The following is a 26663-nucleotide window of genomic DNA, read 5'->3' as shown; positions in this document are numbered from 1 at the left end:
CAATTGAAAAACTGTTCCAAAATAATAATAATAAAAAAGGGAAAGTTAGCAAGAACTGTACCTAAAGCAACTTCTTCACACCAGGCCAGACCATATTGCCTAATACAAATCATGTAATAACAGTTTGGCAGGGAGAGGCAGATTATTCGTGAAGTATGATTAAGTACTGTGGTGTAAGTGTGACTTTTTCTTTAGAACAAGTGGGTCCATGACTTGTAACATAACTGGCATACTTTTGGGCAACAAACTTTAGCACATTAAAAACAGCATCACATAACAGTCAAGAATTGAACCAGCTATTGTAAATTAGCCCAAAGTACTCAAGTGGCTTACGCCACTGAAAGAACAGGTTAAGGTAACTTCATCAAGGCCTGCCATTCTGCCTAGACATTTGACCTGAACACAGAACAGAAGCATAAAGAACCATTTTTAATTTGAATTCAACTGTTAATGTAAAAACAATGTAAAAGGATTGGGATTCTCATCATATGTCCATGTTGATAAGATCCACCAGCATCAACAGGACTGATTTATGTACATAGGAGCAGGGTTCAAGTCTTCTATAACTATAAATATACTTATAGTTATGTATGTAGAAGTGATCGAGGACTGAAGCAAAATAGGTGGATCTTTACTTGTTTTTCAGTCTTTATTTGGAGAACAGTACCATATGAAAACAAATAATTCAACTGCAATTAAAACAGGCATGTCAGTTCCACCTGTTTAAGTGAGGTATCCTATCCTCTCTTGTTTATACAAACAACCTCTTAAATACCAGATCATTAATAACTTTTCCAACTAGTGGTATTGGAGATAACAAGTCTGAAAAATTATTGAGGAAGAAGGGCTCATATTGTGAGGGACAGGTTGTTGCCACAAAGATTATTTGCCTTGGGTTTGAGGCTGTTGGGAATTGGGTTTTTCCCCTGCTTTCCCACAGCATCACAGTGTAGTCATACACCTCCTGGGGTTCCCTCAGTTTTTTTCCTGATGATATCCAAACCTGCTTTGCTGCAGAATTCTGAAAGAGCCTGGATGGCTTCTGTATGGGTGGGAACATTGGGATTTTCCCAGTCTGACCCACATATCATCTATTTTTCTTGCCACTGTTCCTGCAGTGGTCATTTCCCCCCTGTCCTGCCATGGTGGGGTGTGTGCATGTGCATGAGTGTGCTTTTAAACTGGCAACTGATTATCACAAGTGGGGGCCTGTGAGACTCATGGGGGGAATCCCATCTCTCCCCCCCCCCCCATGACTGCTCCAACTCCTGGGCTCCACCACACCAAAGTAAGAAGGAAACTTTACTTTGGGGGGATTTAACCCCCCCCCCCGGTATTTCAGAACATTTCAGAATTTTCTGCAAGCCTGAGAGAGGGGGACACACAAGGATGCTGAAAAATCTGTTTTGGGGTATGTGTGGTTTCAATCCACAGATTTAGGTATCCATAGATGGATGCCACACTTGGGAAACAAATACAAAGATTACATTGTTGTAACAGTCTGTGTGTCAGGTTCGCTAAATCCCCAGCTTTCATTAAAAATAAGTCTCTCACCCCTTTTATTTTGGAGATATAAGGGGAAAGTTATATTTCTACAACTGTAAAGGCTTAATTTTTAAACACTTACTTTTTAAAAAAGATGAAAGCTAAGAATTCAGAGAACATGACACATGGATCATTATGATATTTAATCATTATTATTTTAAAGAAAGAAGTCCTGGCAGCAGAGGGGGGTGAGGGAATGGTCACTGCTGGGAGAGCAGAGCAGGGGAACTATGGGGAAACCTCCCATGCAGAAACCCTGTTGCCACTTCACTGTATTGGCAACTGCAACAGCAACACAGAAACTACACAAGATGTGGAAAACATCATAGTTGTAATAGTTATACCCCATCTTTCCTCAAGGTTCAAGGCTGCTATTGAAGAAGACAACAGAACTCTCTTAACATAACATATAGAAACTTTCTGGTTCCCATTTGTCATTTCCAAATAAGTTACCCAATTCATTAAATGGGCAGATTCGACTTACCATGGTAAATGTCCTGCAATGAACCACCTCCGCAGAACTCCATGCAAATCCACAGCTTGTCTCGCCTTTAAAATAATAATCAGAGATTATTAATTTTGTGTATTTACAAACACTGAATGCTGCCTTGACAATTGGTAACATCATTCATTTTATAAGAGAGCAAAATTCAATATTGTTAGGAATACAGTTGAAGGCTTGTGTAGTTTCATCCTTTTTTTAAAAAAGGATTGAATATAACTGTAACGTTCCATGTGTCATGTTCTCTTATACCTTGAATACAACTTTGTTGGTCTTAAAAAGGTCTTGGGAAGGGCTTCTCATTGGCTGACACTTAAGGAGTTGCTGCCAATTACAACAGGTAGTAGTACTGAGACACACTGACTAAAGCAGCTTCACACAATTTAAAGAGGTCTTAGTCAAGCTTTTGCAAACATGTAAGATTCAGTTCTAAATAATACTGCTCAAGGTAACAATGTCCACAGTTGAGATTCAAGAACATGCATCAGAAATGATACGAAGCCACAGATGCCTTGGTGGCATTCAGGTAAGTTTGCAGTAATATTCCATATATGGGACTTATTCTGAAGATGACTTGGAAACTCCAACTGGTATCAAAAACCAAGTGCATGGAAGATTAACAGGAATCTACCACAATGAGCCTATATTAACAAGGCTGTATTTACTTCACTGGCTTTCCCAACCCTAATTTCAAAACCCTTAAAATACTGTCCAAAGTATTAAGTCGAAGAGGGATCATCAGCACCTGTATAAACCTGCCTAGATTCTGAGATCTGGGGAGAGGACCTTGCTGAAGGAACCTATCCACTCATATTTTTTTTGTTAGCGGGGTCCCTTCCAGAGTCATTTAAAAACACCTGGAACGCTTTTGCAAACATCTGATAGTCGTACCTGGAATTTTAACTATTTGTATTTTTAGTGGGTTTTTAAAAAAATTATTGCTTTTATGGTTACAAAATTTATGTTTTATTGTTTTTAGCTACTGTAATGGACTCAGGCAAGTTAGCCTGGAAGCTGGGGAACAGCCTTGAAGTAATTGGCTGGGCCGCAGCTATGGTAACAAAAATGTAGTGAATTGAGACATGCTTGGAAGGAAGTTTAAAAAACGCCTGAGAGTGGAGCTTTAGGACTGGAACAGTTCAGTTCAGTCTGGGGACTGTGGAGATCAGTCTGAGAACTGAGGAGTTCAGTCAGAGAACTGAAGCTGATCAGTTGTGAAAGCAACTGGAAAGGAGATGAGCCTGTGGGCTGAATTCCTTGGAAGACAGAACAGTTTCTATCTGTGAGATAGTTAGAGGGCAGAAGGGGGCAAAACTAGGCACCTTCTATGAGGAGAAACTCTCTGAGGAGATTTGTCAGCACATCAGGGCAGTCTCTTGGTCTAAATAAGAACACTCTAACATTTAAATACAGGGACTAGATTCTTGTGGCCAGGAAGGATTCCCAAGAGTCAGACAAGGAATCTAGCTTGATGGGACACACAGGATTGAGGAGCTGAACACTCAAAAGGTGTGAATCCTAAATGCTAGTGTGTGAGTCTGAGAGAATATTGATCTGGCACAAGTCAGAAGTCTGTGTAGGGAAAAGAGTGTATGATTGTTTATTATTTTTTGATTTAAAGGAACCTGAGAATAGGGCTATACCATCTCTGCCTAGAGTTCCTAGTGCCAAGTAGGCTCTGCCTGCCTGTCAAGAGACTTTATTTATTACTAATGCCTGCCTGATGTTAGTTCATAGTTATTAAGCCTGCCTATTTATATATTTTTGAAACTGGTGTTTTATTTTGAATTCCTGCCTGCCAACTGATTTGCCTTCAAATAACTAATTAATATTATTTTACCCCCTCCCTTACCTTTTGTGAACCAATAAATATTCTATGTGGTTTTTGAAATTCAAAAACTGTCTGATGCCTAGCTTACTTTAGTTCTGACAGGATTTCTGTATATGTGCCTGAGGGACTGAGGGAAAGTGACTGGGGGGAAATTTATAGTGGTCACCCTTCCAAGCTGACCCTGACTGATTTCTCACAGCTGCTCTAGGTATTCTATGAATAAACAGTGCCCCAGATGTTTACTGAATAAACAAATGACTTCAAGAGATTTAGAATAGCATTTATACTGTATGAAGTATTAACAGTTGAATGTCATTACAGGAGTTACAAATAAGGAACCCTGCAAGTTCTCATGGGGAGAGCAACTCATTTTCCCCCATGCCTTCCTCCCCACACTATCTTCTCTTTCCCGTTCTCTTTCCATCTGGCAGTCCTCATGCCTGCATCCTTTTCTCCCACAATATGAGGCTAGATGGGTTTGTAGAAAAATCCCCTCAGTCTACCTCTGGTCCCCATTGTGCAGTTTTTTTGATCCACACATTAGAACCTGGTTCAAAACTAGATATAATAGTTCACTTCCTGGAGATTAGGCAGATGTGGATTTTCATAAACAAGTGAAAGAAATTGTGCCTGCCTCAGTTCTCTCTTCTATGCATTTGGTGGTGGTGGAAAGTGCTGTTAAGTCGCAGCTGACTTATGGTGACCTTGTAGGGTTTTCAAGGCAAGAGATCTTCAGAGGTGGTTTGCCATTGCTGGTTTCCATATCATGACCCTGGCATTCCTTGGTGATCTCCCATCCAAATACTAGCCAGGGCCAACCCTGCTTAGCTTCTGAGACCTGACAAGGTCGAGCTAGCCTGGGCTATCCAGATCAGGGTTCTCTATATGTCATTCAGTCCTGTTCAGTTTTGTACCTGTTCACAAAGTTATACCACAATCAACAATAATACTGCATTTTGTACAGAGGTTCATTTTACTTCCTTGCCAAACTGAAATCTGTGGCAGAGTCTGCAGTATAACAAATCAGAACACTATTAACAACTTGAATAATAGGTAATCAATGCACTGTCATGTAATTTCACAAATCTTGAAGGATATTCACCAAATAAACATTCAGTAAAGACTACATGCCCATAAGTATGTTTGATATCTATGTGCTTCACTAATTTCCTTCAGTGACATAAGTGAAATAAGTAATAAGCGATTTCCAAAACTTAACTAAATGTTAACAGTGACTAAATATGATTCCCAGCTTTTGGGGAGGGGGAGAGAACAGGACTAACACCAACAAATTTTTCAGGAGAGATTTCTTCCATTACTATTTCTACTTCTTAGGAAACTACCCCAAGAAAAACTGGCTGCCTTAATGCCAAGAGAAACAGCTGAGAGGAATATCAAGTTCCTTAATTAAATGCAGAGAAAGTAGTGAATGGAAGTATAATGAGGATTTGTTAAACAGAGGGATGACAGTATTAGCTGATTAGTCAGCATGACTAACTTATTAATTCCTTGATCAGAGATTAAAGGATCATCTGTACTCCCTGGCTTCTCCACTGCCTCCACTTATCCTTACTCTTTAGGAAACTGGAGGATCTGTCACCTACCATCAATATTCCCTCCAAGCTGCAGAGTCTTGCGTGCAAAATTTCTACTTTGTGAGCTACTGCATAAATTATTGTGCTCTGGGGCCATTTTTCCTGAGCTAAGACAAAAATGTGTGAGCTGGAGGCTAAAAATCTATGAGCTAGCTCATGCTAACTCAGCTTAGAGGGAACACTGCCTACCATACCTGAGAAAACAGAATGAAGTGGAGGACAAGCAAGAGAGCACAAGCAGGGGTGAAGGGGATAGAGTCACAAAAGGCATTTCATTTTTTCAGGCAATAAAGAAATTAACAATATATAGCTTTGAAATACTGTACCTGAGATAGCTGCCAAAATAAGCAACAATGTTTTGATGCTTACAATCTTTCATCATAATGATTTCTTGCTGAACAACAGCAAAATCTTCTCCTGGGAAACAGAATAGGTCTTTTTTTACTAATTTAATGTTGAGTATAATATTGGCATAAGGATAATGTAAAGATTTCTGAGATAATACAAATGTGAAGTGCTCCAAGCACATAAAACACACTAAATAGTAAATATGGCTAATTCACCAAGGTATCCATAATTCTTCAAAGATATATAAAATTACTCTAAAAATTATTGTTGTGATGTTTTCCATGAAGTTGTGCTACGCTGTACTAAAATGTTTGCCTATTTGTATATGGGGATGCCACTTAGAACTGCTGCCTCTAAAAGTTTCCTTGCCTCTGCCCTTAAGACAGACATGATGCTTTTATGACATCGGTATACTCCTACACACACATCACTGGCTGCCACAGCTGGGGGAACACTACAGACCATGCCCCCCTGCCCCCAATTTTACATTGAAAGAAAGATGGGCCCAACATGGGACTGTCATTTTAGCTGTCATTTTGTACAAAGCAATGTATATATTTCCTTCCTCGGGAGGACTGCTACTTACACAACTCCTTTTGTTCTCAGGATTCAGATTTTTAAAGGATATAGATTTTCTGGCAGAGGTTAGACTAGAGGTTAGTGCTGGTAGGAAAAGGTGTGAGGAAATAATCACTATGGTGAACTTGGATATGTCACACCTGTGGAACCCCTGCACACATCTGCTGTTAGATGTGTTAGAACCCCTGCACACATCTGCTAATTACATAATCACTGACCACACACTTTTCAGGTTTTTCTCCACAGTCAAAAGGAATAAAAGAATTTTAAAAAGCAAGGCTCTGAAACATGCACTAATCTATGTTAGCAACACCACAGTTTATAATGTAAATACAAAATACACAGCTGTGAGGCAAAGCACACCTGGCTTCCTCCCTCAAGGGTCAATGTGAATGGTATTAGGCTGTTCCACCCTGCATGTGTTACTAATTGGTCTTCTGGCCTACACAGTCCTTATCATCTTCAAGAACAGAGCTGGAACATGGTAATTAGCTTCTCATGAGAACCTGCAGCCCACAGGATGGGAGGGAGGAGGTCAGGAGTGGTGAGGTAATTTTCTACATAGTTCCAGCAAGGAACTATAGTTCTGGTTGGGTGTTATCATCACCTGACAGTGCTTGGTCAAAAGAATATAATTGAGCTAAGGGCCTAGAGAAAGGAACTTGCTTGGATTCTGATGGATTGAAAGCCTGGACTCTGATATGCTTATATTGCAAGAGAAAGCAACTTAGAGAATGCAGCAGTGGTCACCTTTGACTTGGATTTAAGGTTTGTGCTGTCTAACACAGGTCTTGGAAATGTGTTAGATAGTTAGGCTAATTTTCTTGTTTTTCTGCTGTATAACTTTAGAGAATTGTGTTGTCTGTAGAATAAATCTTTTGAATGAACAGAAATTTTAAAGAAACAATGTTTAGCTTTGGACTCCTTGACTGCAGCCTCCCTGAATGTTTGCCTTGGCAAAGGCTACTGCATAAAAGGAAGTTTATTCCTTTGCTATTTCCGCTTCAGTGCAGGTCTGTAGGTGCTCTCTGACTTATAAAGGTCCTTGAAAAATGGCCTAAGTGTTACCTATGACTTAGATCATATTCTTAAATAGATCACACATTATTTCATTATAATGTAACCTTATAGCAAGCCAAGAGAGCAGACAAGGAAAAGAAATTGCTAACAGCTAGCACTGCTTTTTTCACTATTTTTGCTCAGATTCTTTTTAGCTTTAACAAAAAGCTTGAAATGCAGAATTCTGCACTTTCAAGTGGTTAAGGAAGTGCAGAACAGGAATAAACCAGCATCACATTTTGGTCATTTAAATACTGAAGAAGCAGTGATGGTAAGACATATTCTACTAACTCAGGTGGAACTGAAGATCATACACAACAGGGCCTTTGCTGTTTTGGCACCCAGTGTTGGAACTAGAATTAGTTGAGGCATTGCCACTGGATGAATCCATCCAATTGACAGACTTGATACAGCTGTTGGATGGGATGACCTGCTGTATCTGTTCAGCTTTGCTAGTTATGTGGCTCAAATCTATCATTGGCATTAATGTAAGAAAAACAATGGTAGCATGCTATAACAGAACAATTACCATTATGCTAATCTAACTGTGTAGTCCACGCAAAGTATAAAAACCTAAATCTGTTAAAATACTGTCCATTTAACATTGCAATTTTTATTCCTTCACAGGAAATAATCTCTTTGAGTTTCAGAATGTAAACATAAGCACTTCGTAACATTCAGCAGATACAAAACACTCTTGAAGAATCCCTGCTATTTTCATCTTGATTTTCCAAGCTGTAAGCCCTTCCTTCTCACACTCTCCATTTAGTCTTCATATCTTATACTAAGATGTTAACTGAGTACTCTTAAAAATTATTCAGGAAAATGAATCACAAAGAATGTTATTTGAGTGCCTGTAATTCTCTCTATTTTTAAAAAAATTAATAAGTACAACAAAGTAAGAATGTGGATTGGTAAATGTACTGGACAATTCAAAAGAAGAAAAAGGGAATGCTTACCTGGTTCTAATTTTATTACTTTAATCGCTGCCAGTTCACTTGTGTTAACATTCCGAGCCTATTAAAAAAAGTACATTATTTTTAGATCCAGAAAAACAAGTCATTGCTATTAAGTGTTTAAACGATTTGCCTTAAGTCCTTCTAAAAGAAAAATAAGTAAAAATACCATAAAGAAATGCTTGGATCAGAAGACTACTTCAAAATAAGCCATCTACAAGGTCTAGGCAGGTAAAAGAGCAGAATTTAAAATAACTCTCAGAATGTCACTCCTATTCATAAATACAGGAAAGAATTGACCATACAGGATTATTTGCATGTGATAAAAAATAAAGTAATATAATTAGCTAACCAGGACCTTTGGGAGAAAAGCATGGCTACAAGTATTAACATAACTTGGTATCTTACTTTCCCATAATTATTCATACAAGGCTGGATCCAATTTCCCCTTCTTATGGCAACCCCCGTCCCCTTTCTCAAGGTCTTGTGCCTTCCAAGAGCAGCATTTCATAGAAGTCAGTGGGCTGCAGTGGAAAGGTGAAGGAACAAAAGTTCATTCTATTGATGGAAAATTGTCTGGACTCAGATCACATACAGTAATACAAAAAAGAACTAAACAAGATTTTAAAGGAATTATGCAGGCACATTCAGGAACAAATCCTTTCAGATGCACCACAGGAACCTCGAACAGGTACCTTACATCCTCTACTCAAAATACACAAACCCAGCAACCTAGGACGCCCCATTGTCTCAGGCAAAGGCACCATCACCATGGGTTCTCTGGTTATAAGGACTCTGCTCTAGGACCCTATGCAATCAGCACTCCTAGTTATGTTCACAACACCACATGGGATGTGGAACATCCTACACCAAGATGGATTACAAGCCATAAGGAATATGATTTCTGACAACACCACAGCTGACTTTGTCACAAACAGTGCCATTTTGTTCTTATTCAGAACGACTTCAGATTGCATTAAATCATAGAAAGACAGAGTTGCAACAGAGCATTGGCTCTTACCTGAAGGATCCTTCTCTTCAGTGGGGGCGAAGTCATCCAGAAGTGGTTAGGTCATGCCTCTGCTTGCTTGATAGGGCTATGCAAATTTCTTTTCTTATGTGTGGCTCCTATCGGAGAGACCCGGCTGACCTCTCCAGTTATGTCCAAGCTCTGCTCTGTGCAGTGTCCATACCAAGTGTCTCGGTTCTCTGTGTTCTTCTCTTGTCCAACTTGCTATTGCCTCTTTTTCTTTCTCTCTCCCCTCTTTGTTTTGTCTTGTTGACTTGTAACTTGTCTGTAGATTTATTTGAGGGAGGGATGTGGATGACTTCGCCCCCTCTGAAGAGAAGGATCCTTCAGATAAGAGCCAATGCTCCATTCTCCTTCAGTGGGGGGGAAGTCATCTAGGAGTGGTTAGCAGTACCTAAGCTGGTTTCTGGGGTGGGTTTTTCTTTTTCCATTCCTTTCCATTCCATTCCATTTTGCCTTTCCATTCCTTTTTTTTTGGGGGGGGGGGAGGGTACTCATGGTTCCAAAACTTGCTGTAAGACCTTTCTGCCAAAAGCAGCTTCTGCAGAAGCCACTTGGTCTATTCTGTAGTGTCTCACAAAGATTGAGAAGGAGGTCCAGGTAGCAGCTCTGCAGATCTCTGTTATGCCCTTGTGGCAAATGCTGCAGTGGTTGCTGCAGACCTGGTGGAATGTGCTGTGATCGATCCTGGTAGGGGTAATCCCTGAACCTCATATGCCTTGGCAATGCATTGAGCCACTTTGGTGGAAAGGGCAGGATATAAATTGAAATAAACTTGAAACTTGAATTGTTTGATCCAGTATGCCACGGTAGCCTTAGAGGCCTTTCCCCCTTGATTCTGTGTACAATGTGAGACAAATAGAGAGTCTGTCTGCAGGAATGACTGAGTCCTGTTCAGGTATATATGCAAGGCCCGGCGCACATCAAGTTTGTGCCATGACTTCTCTTTTGGATGTGTTGGATTAGGACAGAAAGATGGAAGGATGACTAGTTGGTTAAGGTGAAAATATGAGTTTACCTTCGGGAGAAACGAGGGGTCTGTCCTCAGTGTCACTGAGTCTTTTTTGGAATATGCACAGTTCCTTCCTAGTAGAAGAAGAAGAAGAAGATTTTGGATTTATATCCCGCCCTCCACTCCGAAGAGTCTCAGAGCGGCTCACAATCTCCTCTACCTTCCTCCCCCACAACAGACACCCTGTGAGGTGGGTGGGGCTGGAGAGGGCTCTCACAGCAGCTGCCCTTTCAAGGACAACCTCTGCCAGAGCTATGGTTGACCCAAGGCCATTCCAGTAAGTGCAAGTGGAGGAGTGGGGAATCAAACCCGGTTCTCCCAGATAAGAGTCTGCACACTTAACCACTACACCAAACCGGCCCTAGTAGACAGGGCCACAATTTCGGAGACTCTTCAAGCTGACGTTATGGCCACTAGGAAGGCCACTTTCCATGATAGGTAGCACAGCTCTACTTTCCTTAGAGGCTCAAATGGGGGTGCTGCTAGAGCCCTGAGGACTTTTGGGAGACTCCATGTGGGAAACCTGTGATGGACTGGTGACGCCATCTGTCTAGTTCCCAAGAGGAACCTCTTCACAAGCTTATTTTTGGACAGGCCCTTGAGCTTCCCCTGGCCCAAACAGGCCTGCAGTGCCGCCACCTGGCACTTGAGTGTGTTAGGCTGAAGGCCACACTTCCAGCCATCAAAGAGAAAGAGCGCCACCTCCTTGTAAGATGCTTGCAATGAGTCCCGGTTGTTTTTGTATGCCTACTTGGTAAAAGTTGTCCACGTATGGTTGTAAATCCATCTAGTTGCTGGTCACCTGGCCTGAACCATGATTTCGACCACCTCCATGGGGAACCCCTGGGTCTCTAACCCTGACCTCTCAACCTCCATACCGTCAGCTGTAACCATTCTGGGTCTGGGTTTAGCAAAGGACCTTGGTGTAATAAATCCAGTCTGAGTGGCAGTCTCCATGGTTCTGAGGTCGCCATCTGTACCAGGTCAGAGAACCATGGTCTCCTTGGCCAGTAGGGGGCCACAAGCAGTACTTCTGCCTGCTCCCCCCTGATACTGTTCAGAATCCGGCCTAGCAGGGCTGGCGGTGGGAAGGCATACAGGAGTCCTTTGGGCCATGGGTGCATCAACGCACCCATCCCTTCTGCAGCTGGCTCTTTGAATCTGGAAAGGAATTGGTCCACTTGACAGTTTCTTGAGGTTGCTAGAAGATCCATTACAGGAAGTCCGAATCTGTTCACTATCTGGGTGAAGACTTCTCTGTTCAAGGCCCACTCTCCTGGGTCCAGGTCCTCCTTGCTCAGCCAGTTGGCCTGGCAGTTGGCCTGGCCCTTGAGGTGCTCCACTCTTATGCTTGTGACATTCTCTTCTGCCCATAGGAGCAGAGCTCATGCTTCCTGAAAGAGGGACCTTGATCTGGTGCCCCCTTGATCTGGTGCACACAGACAACATGACAACGAAGGCCCACATACACCAGCAAGAGGGACCTTGATCTGGTGCCCCCTTGCTGGTTTATGTGGGCCTTCGTTGTCATGTTGTCTGTGTGCACAAGAACATGGCGGTCCTTCAGCAAGTGGCTGAAGGCTACCAGTGCCAGTCTGACTGCCCGCAGCTCCAACCAGTTGATGCTGTGCTTCGTTTCTGTCTCTGGCCATTTTCCTTGTGCTATCTGATGCCCGCAGTGCGCTTCCCAGCCTCGCTTGCTGGCATCTGTTGTGACCACCATCTGTTGTGGCTGGAGGAAGCTGGTCCCTTTGCTCAGGTTCACTGACATTGTCCACCATTTCAGCTCCCTCTTGAGGTTGTCTGTCACCACAATCCATCTGTGGTTCCATCTGCAATGCCTTTCTGGTAGGGAAGAAGCATTCACTGTAAGGCTCTGGCATGAAAACGTGCCCATGTTACTATGTCTATGCAGGAGATCATCAGCCCCCAGACCGCCGCCAGATGCATTAAGTCGGCTTGCCTCTGAGACCTGATGCCTGTCACCAGGTTGTGGACCTTTTGTTGTTTGTCCTCTGGTAGAAACACAGTGGCTTGGGATGCACACATCCTGGGCCCAAGATGCACTAGGTCTCTCGTTGGTATCATGTTGCTCTTGTCCTCGTTGATGAGGAACCAATGCATGCGCAGGAGGGCAGCTGTCCTCCCTGTGTGATGCATAGCTATTGTGTGGTCCCTTGCCTGTAGAAAAATATGGTCCAGATACAGGTAAGTATGAATGTCCTCCAGGCGAAGATGTGCTACCAATGCCAGCATTACCTTGGTCAAGACCATGGGTGCTGAAGAAAGGTCAAAGGGCAAGGCTTTGTATTGGAAATGCTGCCCTTGGAAATAAAAGCGGAGGAAACATCTGGATTCCGGGTGTATGGAAATATGTAGATAAGCCTCCTTTGTGGTTCATGGATGCAAGGAAGCCCCCTTGCTGCAGCACTTGTAGAATATGTTGCAGGGACTCCATTCTGAACTTCCATTTTTGCACCCACTTGTTGAGGCCTCTCAGGTTCAACACCGCTCTCCAGTACCCTGATTTATTTGGAACGACAAATAGGATGGAGTAGACCCCTGTGTATTATTGTTTCTCTGGAACTTCCTCTATTGCTCCTATGTCCCATAGGTGCTGGATGGCGTGTTGTAGCAGTAGTCGTCTGCCTTTTAATTTTGGTGCTGGGGAGTGTGTGAAGCTGTAAGGTGGGGTAGCGTTGAACTCTATTTTGTAGCCTTGATGAATGATGGACAATACCCCTGGTCTGGGGTGGTGTTGCTCCAAGCCTCTGCAAATCCCTGGAGCGAGCCTCCAATCTGATAGTCATGCGGTCTGCTTCTTGGTTGCGGCACCCTTGTCATTCCTGAAGGATGCGGGTTGTCTTGAGTTGTTTCTGGCTCTGTACCTGAATGGTCTAAATACTCTGTAGTCTTTGCTGTCTCGACCTTGACTTGAATAGTGAAAGCTCCAAAAGGACTGTGCAGGTCAGCTTTTGTAGTCCTTGTCCTTACGGAAAGATGATGAAGGCATGGCCTTTTTCTTTTCCTTTGTCTCTACCAGAACCTTATCCAGGTTTGATTTGCCAAAAAGAAGTCTGCCTGAGTACTTCTCTGTAGATAGATTGCTCTTGGAGAGCATGTCCACTTTCCAATATTTTAGCCAGATATTGCGACGAATTATTATGCCTGCTGCCTGTGCCCTGGCACAGAACTGAACGTTGTCTTGCGATGCAATCGTAGCAAACTCAGCTGCTCTCTTTATTTTTAAAAGGGCCCTCCTTAGCTCCAGTGGTGAGACATCTGGGTTCTGGAGAAGATTGTCTGCCCAAATGACAATGGCTCTAGTGAAATTTGAGAGTACTGCTGCAGAACACAGGGCTAGTGACATTGCCTCATGAGCTTTTTTGAGAGCTGTCTCATTCTTTCTGTCTGTAGTATCCTTCAGAGCATTTTCCCCATTCTTCGGTAGAACAGCTCCAGAATGTAGAGCTACCACTGGGGCATCCACCACCTTTAGGTCCTTCATTGTGTCTGCTGGTAACATACAGAGTTTCTTGGCCATTGGTAACAAAGAGTTCCCGCCTCCAGGGACGGCCCACTCTGCCTTCATGATATCGTCAAAGAAGTCTGGGAAGGGAGAAATGATCTGTACCCTGACTGGTTTCTTGAAGCCCCTTGTGTCCAGTTGAGCTGAAACTGAGGATATAGGCTTCTCTGTTTCCTGCATCTGGTAGTTCAGTGTGGAAATCACCTTACTCAGAAATCGCTGGAAGTGTTCCATTTGAAACAGTCTAGATGAGGAGGTCTGAGATTCAGATTCTTCCCCTGACCATTCACCATCCTCCCTCTCTGATCCTCCTTCTCCCAGAGAAGTAATCAAGGATGCAACATCTCCTCTGTCTGATCCAGATGGGGGGGGGGGTCTCTGCTGCAAGCTATTGAGATAATTGCTACTACTTAAAGGTGCAAGCCACTCTCCCCCAGCCTCTTTCTCCCCTGAGGCCTCTGATGCTTCTGGTTGTGCAGGTCTGGCAGGGCCTCTGGATCTCTAAGAGGGGGGTGGGGGGACTTTGATCCTGAAGAGGAATTGGGAGAAGCATGGTCTCTGCGACCCCTGTGGCCCTTGGATGCTGACCTTCCCCTCTGCACTGAAGCTGGGTGATCCTCTGCTGTGCTGGTCACCCCCCCTTGTGTTCCAAAGCTGGGTGCCCATGGGGAAGGAAGGGGCCAAGGGGACCCCATCATAGGCCAAAACCGGGGGGGGGGGGACGGGGCTGGCTGAAACTTCAGGGGCAAGAAGGGGCCAGGCGCCATGTTGTAGCATGTTGCTCCTTGCTGCTGTAAGGGCTGAAGTGGCTGTGGAGGCCCTAGGAGGTGTTGGCTAGCCTGCCCCCAACTCCCAGGCATCTCCGAACCTGCCCAAGGACCTAAGACTGGCCCCAAGGCCAGTTCTGGCACTCTTCCATCAGGCCCTCCCCCAGAGGCTGGAACGGGCTCACCACGTGGGCTCGCCAGTCCTTTTTGCTTCCCGTAGTGTCTAGTTGCTTCCTTCCCGCTGGCTGCCCTGCTGGCCGACTTTAGTCAATTTCTTCAGGCGCAGAGGGGAGCAGGAGCCTGCAGACTTGAACTGCTCAACCTCCCTGTCACCGCTGCTGATGTTTGCCAGGGGCTTCTTCTCAGCCTCCCTGATGGCTGTTACATCGCTAGCTGCAGTCTTACTCGTTCCCCCCTTCTGAAACCTCAAGGGTTAATGGGTCTGGCACTGCTACTTCCTCTGACTCCCATGTCGGCCCCTCCACTCCTCTGCCCGAAGCCTCAAACGACAGAGGGGGCCTCTTCCTGCCGGTCTTCTTGGACGGTGTGGAAATAGTCTCTGCAGCCGGCATTCCCTGATTGCTCATGCTTTTGCTGCAAAAATCTCTTCTCAAGGCTCTGCCTGTAAACAGCACCACGTGCTCGCTTTTTTTTTAAAGCTCAGAGCAGGAGCTCAAGCGACCTATCCAGTACAGGGCTATACAGAACTGGAGAGGTCAGCTGGAGCTCTCTGATAGGAGCCAAACATAACAAAAGAAATTTGCATAGCCCTATCGAGCGAGCGGAGGCGTCACCTAACCACTTCTGGATGACTTTCCCCCACTGAAGGAGAAGGGACCATACAGGCTATCTAATCCAACCCACTGCTCAATGCCTAGAGCATCCCAATACGTGTTTGTCCAGCTGCCACTTGAAGACTGTCAATAAGGGGGAGCTCACCAGCTCCCTTAGTAGCTGATTCCACTGTTGAACAACTCCGACTGTAAAAAAGTATTTCCTAATATCCAACCAGTATCGTCCTGCCCTTAATTTAAACCCATGATTGCAAGTCCTCTCTTCAGCTACCAACAATAAAAAAGTATTTCCTAATATCCAACCAATATCTTCCTGCCTTTAATTTAAACGCATTATTGCAAGTTCTCTCCTCTGCTACCAATAGGAAAACAAAGCAGGAGTCAAGTTTTTAAGACCAACCAATTTTTATTTAGAACGTAAGCTTTCGGGTGCTCTTAAGCACACTTCATCAGACGAGGAATCCAGCACAGTGAGCAAAGCCATACATAATTGAGCAGAGCCATACATAACTGGTAGACAATGGGAGATGGGTTCAATATATGTAATGGGATAAGCAACCAAAGTCCCTGTTTGAGTGTGTCAATACAGATAAAAGAGAAATACATTGGATAGTGATGTTCTTGTCCACCTAATTTACTTTTTAACATGTAAACATAATTCTAGTTTGCCATAGGAAAAAGGAATACAATAAAATATAGTGAAAATGGGTAAAGCATATGTAATGAGATATATAGCCAATATCCCTATTTTGAGTATGTCAATACAAATAATTATACTTATACACAATTCTAAAAGAGAAACACATTGGAATACTGTGGATGTATACATTACATATATTGTGGATGCTTATCCCAATACATATATTGAACCCATCTACCATTGTCATTGACAGACAGTCTCACATTTTGACATACTACTGTTTTCACATGCTCATGCTGCTCAGATCAAAGGTTTGCTCAGTTTGTTAATTTTACTTGCATACTGCTGTTTTGTTGCTTTTGCATGCTCATGCTACTCAGATCAAAGGTTTGCTCAATTTGTTAATAAGAACATAAGAGAAGCCATGTTGGATCAGGCCAACGGCCCATCCAGTCCAACACTCTGTGTTAATTTTACTATTCTGTCATTGTACCATTTTACATTCTAAACCACTGCCTACCAGATAATTTTACTTCACTGTCATTGGTTCTTAAATCTGTACTATGTTGCATTCTGGGCCACTGCCTACCATCTATGTATGGCTTTGCTCACTGTGCTGGATTCCTCATCTGATGAAGTGTGCTTACAAGCACACGAAAGCTAATGTTCTAAATAAAAATTGGTTGGTCTTAAAGGTGAACTTGACTCCTGCTTTGTTCAACTGCTTCAGACCAACACGGCTGCCCACTTGGATCTAACCAATATGAAAAGTGACAGCTCTTCAAATACTTAAGAGAGAGCAATTATGCCCCCACCCCCAACTCCCTCTTCTCAAGTCTGAACATTCCCAAGTCCCTCGGCCTTTCCACAGAGGGCCTGGTCTCCAGGTCCTTGATAATCCTTGTCACTCTCCTCTGCACCCGCTTCATTCTGCCCACATCTTTTTTTAATGTGAGGCCTCCAGAAGTGCATACAATATTGCAGGTGCAGCCTGACTAAAGCTGTGTACAGTGGGACTATGCCATCTTGTGGCTTGGATGTTATGCCTCTGCTGATACACCCAAGACTGCATTAGCCTTTTTTGTTGCTGCATCACACTGGCAGCTCATATTTAACTAATGATCCAAGATCTTGTTCACACACACTGCTACCCCATCCAGTATGCATGTTACTCATTTTGTTACCCAGATGTAGAATTCAGCACTTATCTTTGTTAAACTGAATCTTGTTCACATCCACCAGCTTTTCCAGTGTGTCCAGATCTCACTGAATTCTATATTTTCTGGTGTGTGTGTGCTGCTCCTCCCAATTTGGAGTCATCTGCAAATTTAAAGAGTAGCCCCTACACACTTTCATCCAGATCATTTATAAAAAAATACTGAAAAGTACTGGGCTCAGAACAGAGTCCTGTGGCACCCCACTGATCACCTCCCTCCGTTCAGATGGAATGCCCTTGATAACTACTCTTTGAGTGTGGTTTTCCAACCAGTTCTCTATCCACCTAAGTATCATAGAGTCCAGTCCACAGTCCTTTACTTTACTCCTCAGAACATCAAAACTGTCAAAAGGTTTACTGAAATCCAGGTAATCAACAGCAATAGCAATCTGGCCACAACTTGTTTCTTTAGATCAGTGGTACAGTCATGGGCATCCACATGGTCCCACAGCGTACTAACATCTTTATGGCTGACTTGGAGCAATGCTTTCTAAACTCCTACCCACTCATACATCTCTTATACCTGCAATGCACTGATAACATTTTTATTGTCTGGACACATGGTAAAGAAGCCCTGGACTTTCACCCCACTATCAACCTGACAATAAACCAGTCTATGGAAGAAATTACATGGATGCAGAGACACCACCTTATACCGGAAACCTACTGACCAACAAACATATCTACATACCTCCAGCTACCATCCTAAACATATCAAATGATTTTCTGTATACAGTCCGGCTCTATGGTACTGCCTTATCTGCTCCATCCTACAGAGATTCTCACCTAAGAGATCTACAGCAAACCTTCACTTCATCTACTTGATGAAGTCAAGAAACAGATTAACAAAACCAGAAAGGTATCCAGAGAAAACTTGTTGCAAGACAGACCCCAAAGAGACAATAAAAGAACACACTAATGGTCACATACAGCTCTCAACTCAATTCAATGCATCATCAGTGACTTACTTCTACTGGATAATGACAGTTCTCTTTCACAAGTACTGGGGGGCTAACTTTTTCATGAGCAAAGACAGCCCCCCAATCTCAAATGACTCCTTACCCACAGCATCCAATTTGAACATGGACACTGGTACCAGAGATTGCAATAAATCCAGATGTCAACTTTGCTGCCACAACATCGAAACAGTGCAATCACTGGACCTAACAACATCAACTACACCATCTCAGACTTATTCACATGCTCATCTTCTAACACTGCATATGCCATTAAATGCCAACAATGCCCTTTGGTTCTCTACATAGGGCAAACAAATCAAACCCTATGCCAAAGGATAAAAGGACACAAATCTGACACCAAGAATAATAAGACTGAGGAATCTTCCAGGATATTGTGGGTGACCTCAAAGTAGTTTCAGGAACAGACTAGAAAGGGAAATTGCTGAGTTGCAAGTCATTACAGCACTCAGAACATTGGAATCCCCAGGAAGCAGGAATATTGGTTTCTTACTACATATGCTGACCTAATTCAGCCTTTACATCTGTACACTCACCAATCCTTCAGAAGGGCAATATGTCCTCTTTATTTTATTATTTGGAATAACACATTAGTAGATTGTAATGCAATGTATAATAGAGTGAAATATAATTTGGAATGGTAGTATGGAATGTATTTTTATGGTCTGGGAACAGGGGAAATAACTCTACAGTCAATTGCCCCACTTCAAAGAAGATGATGCTGTAAAGTCACCTCCATGCTTGAAAGGAGATGGATGGAGTGTGACGGCAGACTTTCTGTTAATTACTCTCAGCATTCCACAATTAATCCATATACATCTGCCCATCAATCTCCCATTTTGACATATTTACTTCCTTCACTATGTCTCATTCCCCTACCCCTGGAATTAAACCTAAACAAATGGTAACCAAACAAACTAAGCTTGTTATTCCTGTTAGGTCCTTGAATCTACTAAATGTCTTCATTATGCTGTATGCTAATTTACTGCTCATCTTCTGCCTATATATACGGACTGGTAATTCCCATTTCACTGTATCCGAAGAAGTGTGTGCACATGAAAGTTTATACCTTGAATAAAGCTTTGTTGGTTGTGAAGGTGCCCCTGGACTCAAACTTTGTTCTACTGATTCAGACCAACATGGCTACCCACCTGAATCTAACCAGATATGCTATGAAATAGTTTAAAAATAAAATATGTCTTTATTTTTAGTTTATATTTTTCAAAGTATAAAAGCACATTCTAATAGCAGGTTTTACATGTAATCATAAAAACATATCAAAGCCATTTTCCCCAGGTATGCCTTCCTATGTTCTGCAGTATAGGAATGGGACAATATGACCCAATGGATGAAAACCAGAGATGCCTTACTTCAACCCAAATCATTCAGCCTTGCAAAGTCTGCCTTTGTTTATCGCTGCAAAGAGCGCAGTAAGTTACAATATGGTGAATCAACTGTAACTGCATCACACTTATTGGCATTTGTACTAGTTCTTGAATGGTTTTGCTCTGAGGAACTGAGAGCCTTTCCATTCCTTAGAAGAGCTGTGTGAACCCTCTTCAGTAGTAGAAAAGACGCCATAAGCAAGCTGAACATGTGCAAAAATTAAGAACAGAACAAATGATTGCTTGCCCCTATATATCACCCCTGCAGCAGCAACTGAAAAAAAAAATCAACAGCCAGTAGGCAGGAGGTAGCTTAAATCCACATCTCCAAATTTCCATCATTAATAATTTTCTATTCAACATTTTATTTTAACTGTTTTGTGCAATGGTAATCCTCTTAGTTGCCTGAAGCATGCCTAAACATAATTCTAATGAAGGTTAACTGTGCCAGTATAGCAGCAGATCACTGCTGGGCCAATGTGGTGAGAAGTTAAGACAGCATAGTAAATTGTGCGATTCCATACAATTGGTATGCCTGTAAAGTCATTGATTCTCCATTACACACTATCCCTAAAAACAAAACTGCATGTGTGATGTGAACTTTTCTATACCAGGTTTTATAAACCATTAAAACTCAAGTGCCAAAGGAGCAAAAATAAGCACTCACCATGTTATATGAAATGCCAACTAATGAAGAAAATTATCAACAACTGTACAATATGCTCTCTTGAAAAGTGGTCAGCATGATTGGGATAATGTCACACTTTCCAAAACAAGCCAACCAAGAAAATCCAAAATTCATCAGCATAAAAAGGCTTTATGTGGTATCAACAGTTCAGAACAATAGACACTAATTTCTATTACCTTATCCTGTGAGAGAAATAAAAGCAAGATGATACTGTGAATATTGTACTGTACTAAAGAAGAGTATGTCATTACCAGTGTTCTCTCTAAGCTGAGTTAACGTGAGCTAGCTCAGTTTTTTAGCCTCTGGCTCACACATTTTTGTCTCAGCTCACAAAAAAATGGCTCCAGAGCAAACTAATTTATGCAGCAGCCCACAACTTTTATGCTACTAGTTCACAACTTCATTGCTAGTAGCTCACAAAGTAGAATTTCTGCTCATAAGACTCCACAGCTTAGAGGAAACATTGGTCATTACCATCACAAATCTATGCAGATTTCTACACATCCATCCCCAGAATGTCTCTGCTTTATTACAAAGAAAAGAATTACATTCCATTTAGAATGTAAATAATAATTCTGTATATCTTAGAAATCTTCCTACTATAAAGCTGACTCAGCAATTACTTCATAATGGAGATTCATATGGAAAAGACCCCATATATGCTTCATATCTCTAAAATCACATCCACTACCCTGTGCTGACCTAAGTTCTACCACTGTGAGTTTTCCCAATGCAAGCTAATTTAATAATAATAATAATAATAATAATAAATAATAAATTTTATTTATACCCCGCCCTCCCCTGCCGAAGCAGGCTCAGGCTCAGATATCTTTTGTTATCTATATTTCAGTCTTGTTTATAACCCAGGTATGATATAAAACTGCCACCCTGGTGGTCAGGCAGATGCTGACAACCAATAGATGGAACATGTCCTAAACGTTTAAGTGGCTTTTAATATCACTGATCCTGGTATTCTTTTAGGCCACATACCCAGGATGAGCAATACAGTTTTATGGCAGTTCTGGTGTCCGTCCCCTCCCCCCTCCCAAGACTAAATTCCACAAGCTGGATCTGAGAGTTGTGCTCAGCCCCATGGCATAGACTATTGGGTGTCACAATGTTTTGTCTCATCCCTAAACTACTTAGCATCTGCATGAAACGACTGGGATAGCAAAAGGAACCCAGTTCTCTCTCCCCTTTCCAGCTAATTCCACGGAGGCAGTGGAAATACCAACTTAATGAAGGACTGAATGAGGTTGAATAACAAGCATAAACTGAAGTGCTGTGGAGCAGAAATAAAGTTGATACGGAAATAGATCACAGAGTTGAAAGGGAGCTTGGAAGCCACCTATAACCCTTGCTCAATGCAGGAAATCCAAAGCTACAGCATTCCAGCCAGATGGCTGTCCAGACTCTGCATCAAAACCTGCACTGAGGGGAAAAGACACTCCCTGCCTACAGATAACTGGCTCTACTTTCAAACTGCTCTTAACCATTAGGAAGTTCCTCCTACTATTCATCTAAAGTCTACATTTCTGTAGCATAACCCCATTAGATCTAGTCTTGCCCTCTGGAGCAGCAGAGACCAGGTAGTCTGCCTTCTTCCATGTGACAGCCTTTCAGGTATTCGAGAAGAACAATTATGTCTCCCCTCAGTCTTCTCCAGGCTAAACATACTAAGTTTTTTCAACCTTTGCTCGTAGGACTTGTTTTCCAGACTAAACTGTACAACCTGTTCTGATAGTACTTCCTTAGAAAGATCAAGCTTGCAAGATGGTTGCTCCTAGGCTCATCACTCTCTCTGGATAAGCAGGTATCAGAGAGGCCCAAGAGTATATTTTAGGCTAGTTTGCCAAATGCATTTCTCTATAAAGAAAGCAGTCCTGGCCAATGTCACACATGCTTTGACAACATTCAGATTGTGGATCTGTGGATACCTGTGGATCAGCCAAACTGAAAAATTCTTTAAAGACTGGTGACTCAGGCAACAGATTTCTCCAAGGCCACCGAATGAAGACACAACTATGATGAAACTGGAACGTAGTTCTGTCAAGTCCTTGTCCAACATTTTACTGATGCATACTATCTAACCTCTGACTTACTACTTTCAGGCTGAATAATCTTCTCTTAGAACTGCTTCTCTTTAAAAAAACCCCACATTTATAATGGATACATTTTTACATGGAATACTGACAGATTCTCAATTTAAAAAATCTGTAAGGATTCTGTGTAAAATGTATCCATTACTTTTTTTAGACTTAGTAACTGATTTTTTAAAAGAGAGAAAGAAAGAAATTAGTCTCAATTTCACAAGCTTTTTTCAAAGTGCTCCTGAACACCTTCCCCACTTCTCAAAACTGCAACCAGGTTTTAAGACTCCAGGCACTCTGAACTTGGCCAAAACATGCATTCTTTGAGATTAAGTATTTGTAATCGTGCTTGCCTTCTTTATCTTATTAGCTCTCATTACTTTTCATTGCTTCGGGACAGGTGAACTAAACGACAATCACCACAAAGTGCACTGTAATCCAAGTTGTTTTCAGTACAACTGAGGGAAGGAGGTCACACATTTAGTGTAGTTTTCCTAAAATTTAGAATGAAAGGCATGTTAAAATGTTGCTCTGAAGAGGCCTTAAGGATTCTGAACAAGTGAATGATACGGCATGTACTATTTGTTCCTCTACTCCTTTGTTCAGAAAGGAAAAAAAATCCAAAATCCAAGCATCACTTTTCATGTCCCCCTTTTATCAGTATATGCTGTCATTTTAGTTTGACCAGAAAACTGGCAAGGTCCTAGTGAGTGGGAATGGAAACTGACAACACCTTTGAAAGTCCATCATCTACCAAATACAAGACAAGCCATTTGAGACTTCATCCTTTGGAATGGGAGAAAGATCTAATGCAGGGGTGGCCATACTTAATATAAGAGCCACAAAGAATAAACATCAGATGTTTGAGAGCCGCAAGACATGAACATCTGATGTTGGAGAGTCAGAGGGGAGGGAAGAAAATAGATGGGAGAGGGAGGGAGAGGTCAAAAGAAAGCAAAATGCATTCTCCAAGCTGCTGGCTGGCTTGGAGAATTGATTTAACAAGACAAATTGCTCTCTCCAAGCTGGCCAATGACAGGGCTGCGGGGGCTTCAAGAGCCACACAATATGTGTGAAAGAGCCACATGTGGCTCCCAAGTCGCAGTTTGGCCACCCCTGATCTAATGCATATGCACACACACCACCATTTTTGATAACACTCTTGATAGTTTCTTGATTATATTGACAGGCAGTAGATTCAGGACAGATAAAGGAATATTTCTTCACCCGATACAATTAATTTATGGTGGACACAGAAAGAGAATGTGGTGATGGCCACCAACTTGGAAGGCTTTAAAGGGGAATCAGACAAATTCAGGGGCAGTGCACTACTGCATGCCAGATGCAGGAAGAAAGGAAGATGTAGAGGAGCACTCTGTGCACATTCTGTAGGTCTCCTAAGACAGCTGGTCTGCAACCGTGGAAAACAAGATGCTGGGCTAGATGAACTATTAGTCTTATCTAGCAGGGCTCTTCATATGGCATATGGTTCCTGAAGAGTGCAGTGAATCTGAGAGACCCCAGTTCAAATCCCCTCTGTCATGAAATGTACTGAGTGACCCCAGGACCTCTGCAGCTTAACCTGCTTCACAGCGTTGCTGTGAAGATAACAAGGGGCAGGAAGAATCTTGCATGCCATCCTAGACTCCTTCAGGGAAAGGTGGGATAAAGACAAGTCAGATCAGGAGACTTGGAATAGAGGTGTGCCAGATTCAAAGAGAGGACTTCACCAACAAACCTGGTTAGGAAAACTGCCTCAGTCTAGACTCTGCAGAAAGGAGCCTAGATTAGTGGGGTTGGGTTCGAAGGACTAGCGTTTATTGACAAGTCCAAAGTGGGAGGAACAAGGAACAGAGTGGGAGGCAGACTAAGGATCAAGGGGCTAACATGAGGGAAGAGGAGCAAGGTTGCCTAGAGGATGAGTTTAGGATGACAGATTAGCAGCAGAAGAGTCACCTTTTGGTTTCTTTGTTTAGAAAGAGAAGTTGGTTTGGGTAAGGAGGGGAGGAAGGCAGAGTGACAGTGACAAATCAGATGAAGGAGGTGGCAGCTCTGCTCCCAAAAATACTGAGAAGCACAGTCAGTCCCCAATACCTAGCACCATCTAAGGGAGAGAAGCACTGTCACCACCGATGTACCCGCACACAGTCTTCAGACTTGTCATGGTGATCTCTTCCTTTCTCATGGCATAAACACACACACTGCTACCCCATTCACAGAGATATGATCTGGAAAGGAAACAGTGAGAACCGGGAGTGCAGAATAAAGTGGGGTGGAGAATAAGATACAGAGCAAGGTTTGGCTGGCAGGGAGGGCTTGCTGAAAAAAATCTTTTAAGGACAAGGGAGTAGGCCAGAAAAGCCTCGGTGGGAAGGCGTCTTGCTGGAAAACCAGAAAGAGAGCGGAGGGAGGATAAGGAGACCGTGTTGTTACTGTGTGTTGCGGTGGGAGGGGGCAGACCTGGCTTCCAGGATGCCTGAGGGAGGGAAGAAAGGAGGCGGGCGACGTGGAATCAGCAGGGGCAGGCAGCAGACCGCTTACCTTGTAGACGTCGCCGTAGGTACCGCTGCCGATGCGCTGGATGAGCTCAAAGTCTTCCTGGGGGTTCCTGCGGGACAGGTCGCACACCCGCCCCCCGCCAACACTCATGGCGCGCCGCCGCTCGGAGGAGGGAGCGGCGCCCCCCTCGCCCGGCTCAGTCGCCGCCACCCGGAGGCTGCGGGCGGGAGGAGGGGAAAGGAAAGAGGGTAAACAGGTGGGTGGGGGGAAAGGAGGGGGAGGGAGCAAAGGCTTGCAGCGATCACCACCAACAACGCCACCTCCCCCTTGCCTGCTCAGCCAACATGGCGCCCTCCGCTGTCTTCTGCGCAAGCGCGCGGAGCCATCGGCTGCCAGGCGGCTCTCCGTACAGAGTGGGAGGGGAAAGGGAGTCCCCGGAGCGCCCGGGAAGGGGCGGGGCCAGGCGCCAGCGTGAGTCCGGGCGCCAGATTCACATGAGGGAAAAGCAGCGGCGGTGATCGATCTGCTCGGTCGAGGCCGCCTCCTGGAAGAAGATGCGGCGTGGAGGAAACGGCAGCGCAGGGTCAGAGGCTTTACCACTTGTCTGCGGACAATGGCAGAAGCACAAATCACCTTGACTTGATTAATAAACGATGTGCAAAGCCTGGAGCAGCAGTGGCGTAAAAATTCAGAATAAGAAGTCATCGTCCACAAAAGTTTCGGTAGTTGACTATTAGAAAGAACGGTGTGGTGATGATCCCGCTTTCCGCCATGATGTGTTTATTTGTGATTTCGTTTCTAGTTTGCTTTTCCAGCGAGGAAGATAAGCGAAATGACACATGCCATTGGACTTGTTGCTCTTTGCTGTCCAGCTTCTGAGGGGAGAGGGGATGATATAGTTTCGTTTCCTTGTGCTATTTAAACGAATGGGCAGTTTTTGAACTCTACCGTGCCACTCCAATCTACCCCCTCTCGGCTTGGCTTCGCGAACGAAGATTTAAGAAGGGTGCAATAGTCCACGTCTGCTGCAGGCTCGCTGGTGGCTGACAAGACGAATGCGGGACAGGCAGGTCCGGCCACAGTGGCTGCAGGGAAAAGTCTGATTTAGGGTTGGTGCTGTAGCAGTGCGATTCTTCCTCAATCTCCTTTTGTCCTCAAGACCAGCTATGCGTGCGTTCTCAAAGGAAGAGACAGCCTGGTGGATGGTGTGTCTCCATGCTTTGCGATCTGAGGCTAGGTCAGACCACTGGTGATGGTTGATGCGACAGGCGCCAAGGGATTTCTTCAAGGAGTCCTTGTACCTCTTCTTTGGTGCCCCTCTATTTCGATGGCTGGTGGAGAGTTCGCCATACAGGGCAATCTTGGGAAGGCGGTGGTTTTCCATCCTAGAAATATGCCCTGCCCAGCGCAGCTGCGTCTTCAGCAGAAGTGCCTCGATACTGGTAACCTCCGCCCACTTGAGAACTTCAGTGTTGGTCACAAAGTCACTCCAGTGGATGTTGAGGATGGTGCGAAGGCAGCGCTGATGAAAGCGCTCGAGGAGTCGCAGGTGATGACGGTATAAAACCCACGATTCGGAGCCGTAGATGAGGGTTGTCATCACAACCGCTTTGTAAACATT

The 26663-nt window shown here is 43.6% G+C and overlaps 1 protein-coding gene across 10 annotated transcripts in view; it reads right to left on the bottom strand.

Annotated features, from left to right (window-relative positions):
- Nucleotides 1-25405, bottom strand: part of MAP4K3 (mitogen-activated protein kinase kinase kinase kinase 3) — a 91506-nt gene extending 66101 nt beyond the window's left edge. For 4 of the 10 annotated variants that reach the window (XM_060248471.1, XM_060248480.1, XM_060248488.1 and 1 more), the window contains exons 1-4: nt 25085-25385; nt 8419-8476; nt 5800-5890; nt 2030-2094 (exon numbers count right to left, since the gene is read on the bottom strand). In XM_060248471.1, coding sequence (XP_060104454.1) covers nt 2030-2094; nt 5800-5890; nt 8419-8476; nt 25085-25192 — 322 coding nt within the window. In that variant the 5' untranslated portion in view covers nt 25193-25385. Of the gene's footprint in view, nt 1-2029; nt 2095-5799; nt 5891-8418; nt 8477-25084 lie in introns of all 10 variants that reach the window. The other 6 variants (XM_060248496.1, XM_060248552.1, XM_060248543.1 and 3 more) reach the window with 3 other exon arrangements.
- Between the last annotated feature and the right edge of the window lie 1258 nt (nt 25406-26663).

The sequence above is a fragment of the Heteronotia binoei genome, chromosome 1 (assembly GCF_032191835.1).
Source record: "Heteronotia binoei isolate CCM8104 ecotype False Entrance Well chromosome 1, APGP_CSIRO_Hbin_v1, whole genome shotgun sequence".
Taxonomy (NCBI): Eukaryota; Metazoa; Chordata; class Lepidosauria; order Squamata; family Gekkonidae; genus Heteronotia; species Heteronotia binoei.
The sequence above is the reverse complement of the archived record's forward strand: the minus strand, read 5'-3'. Positions and strand labels throughout refer to the sequence as shown.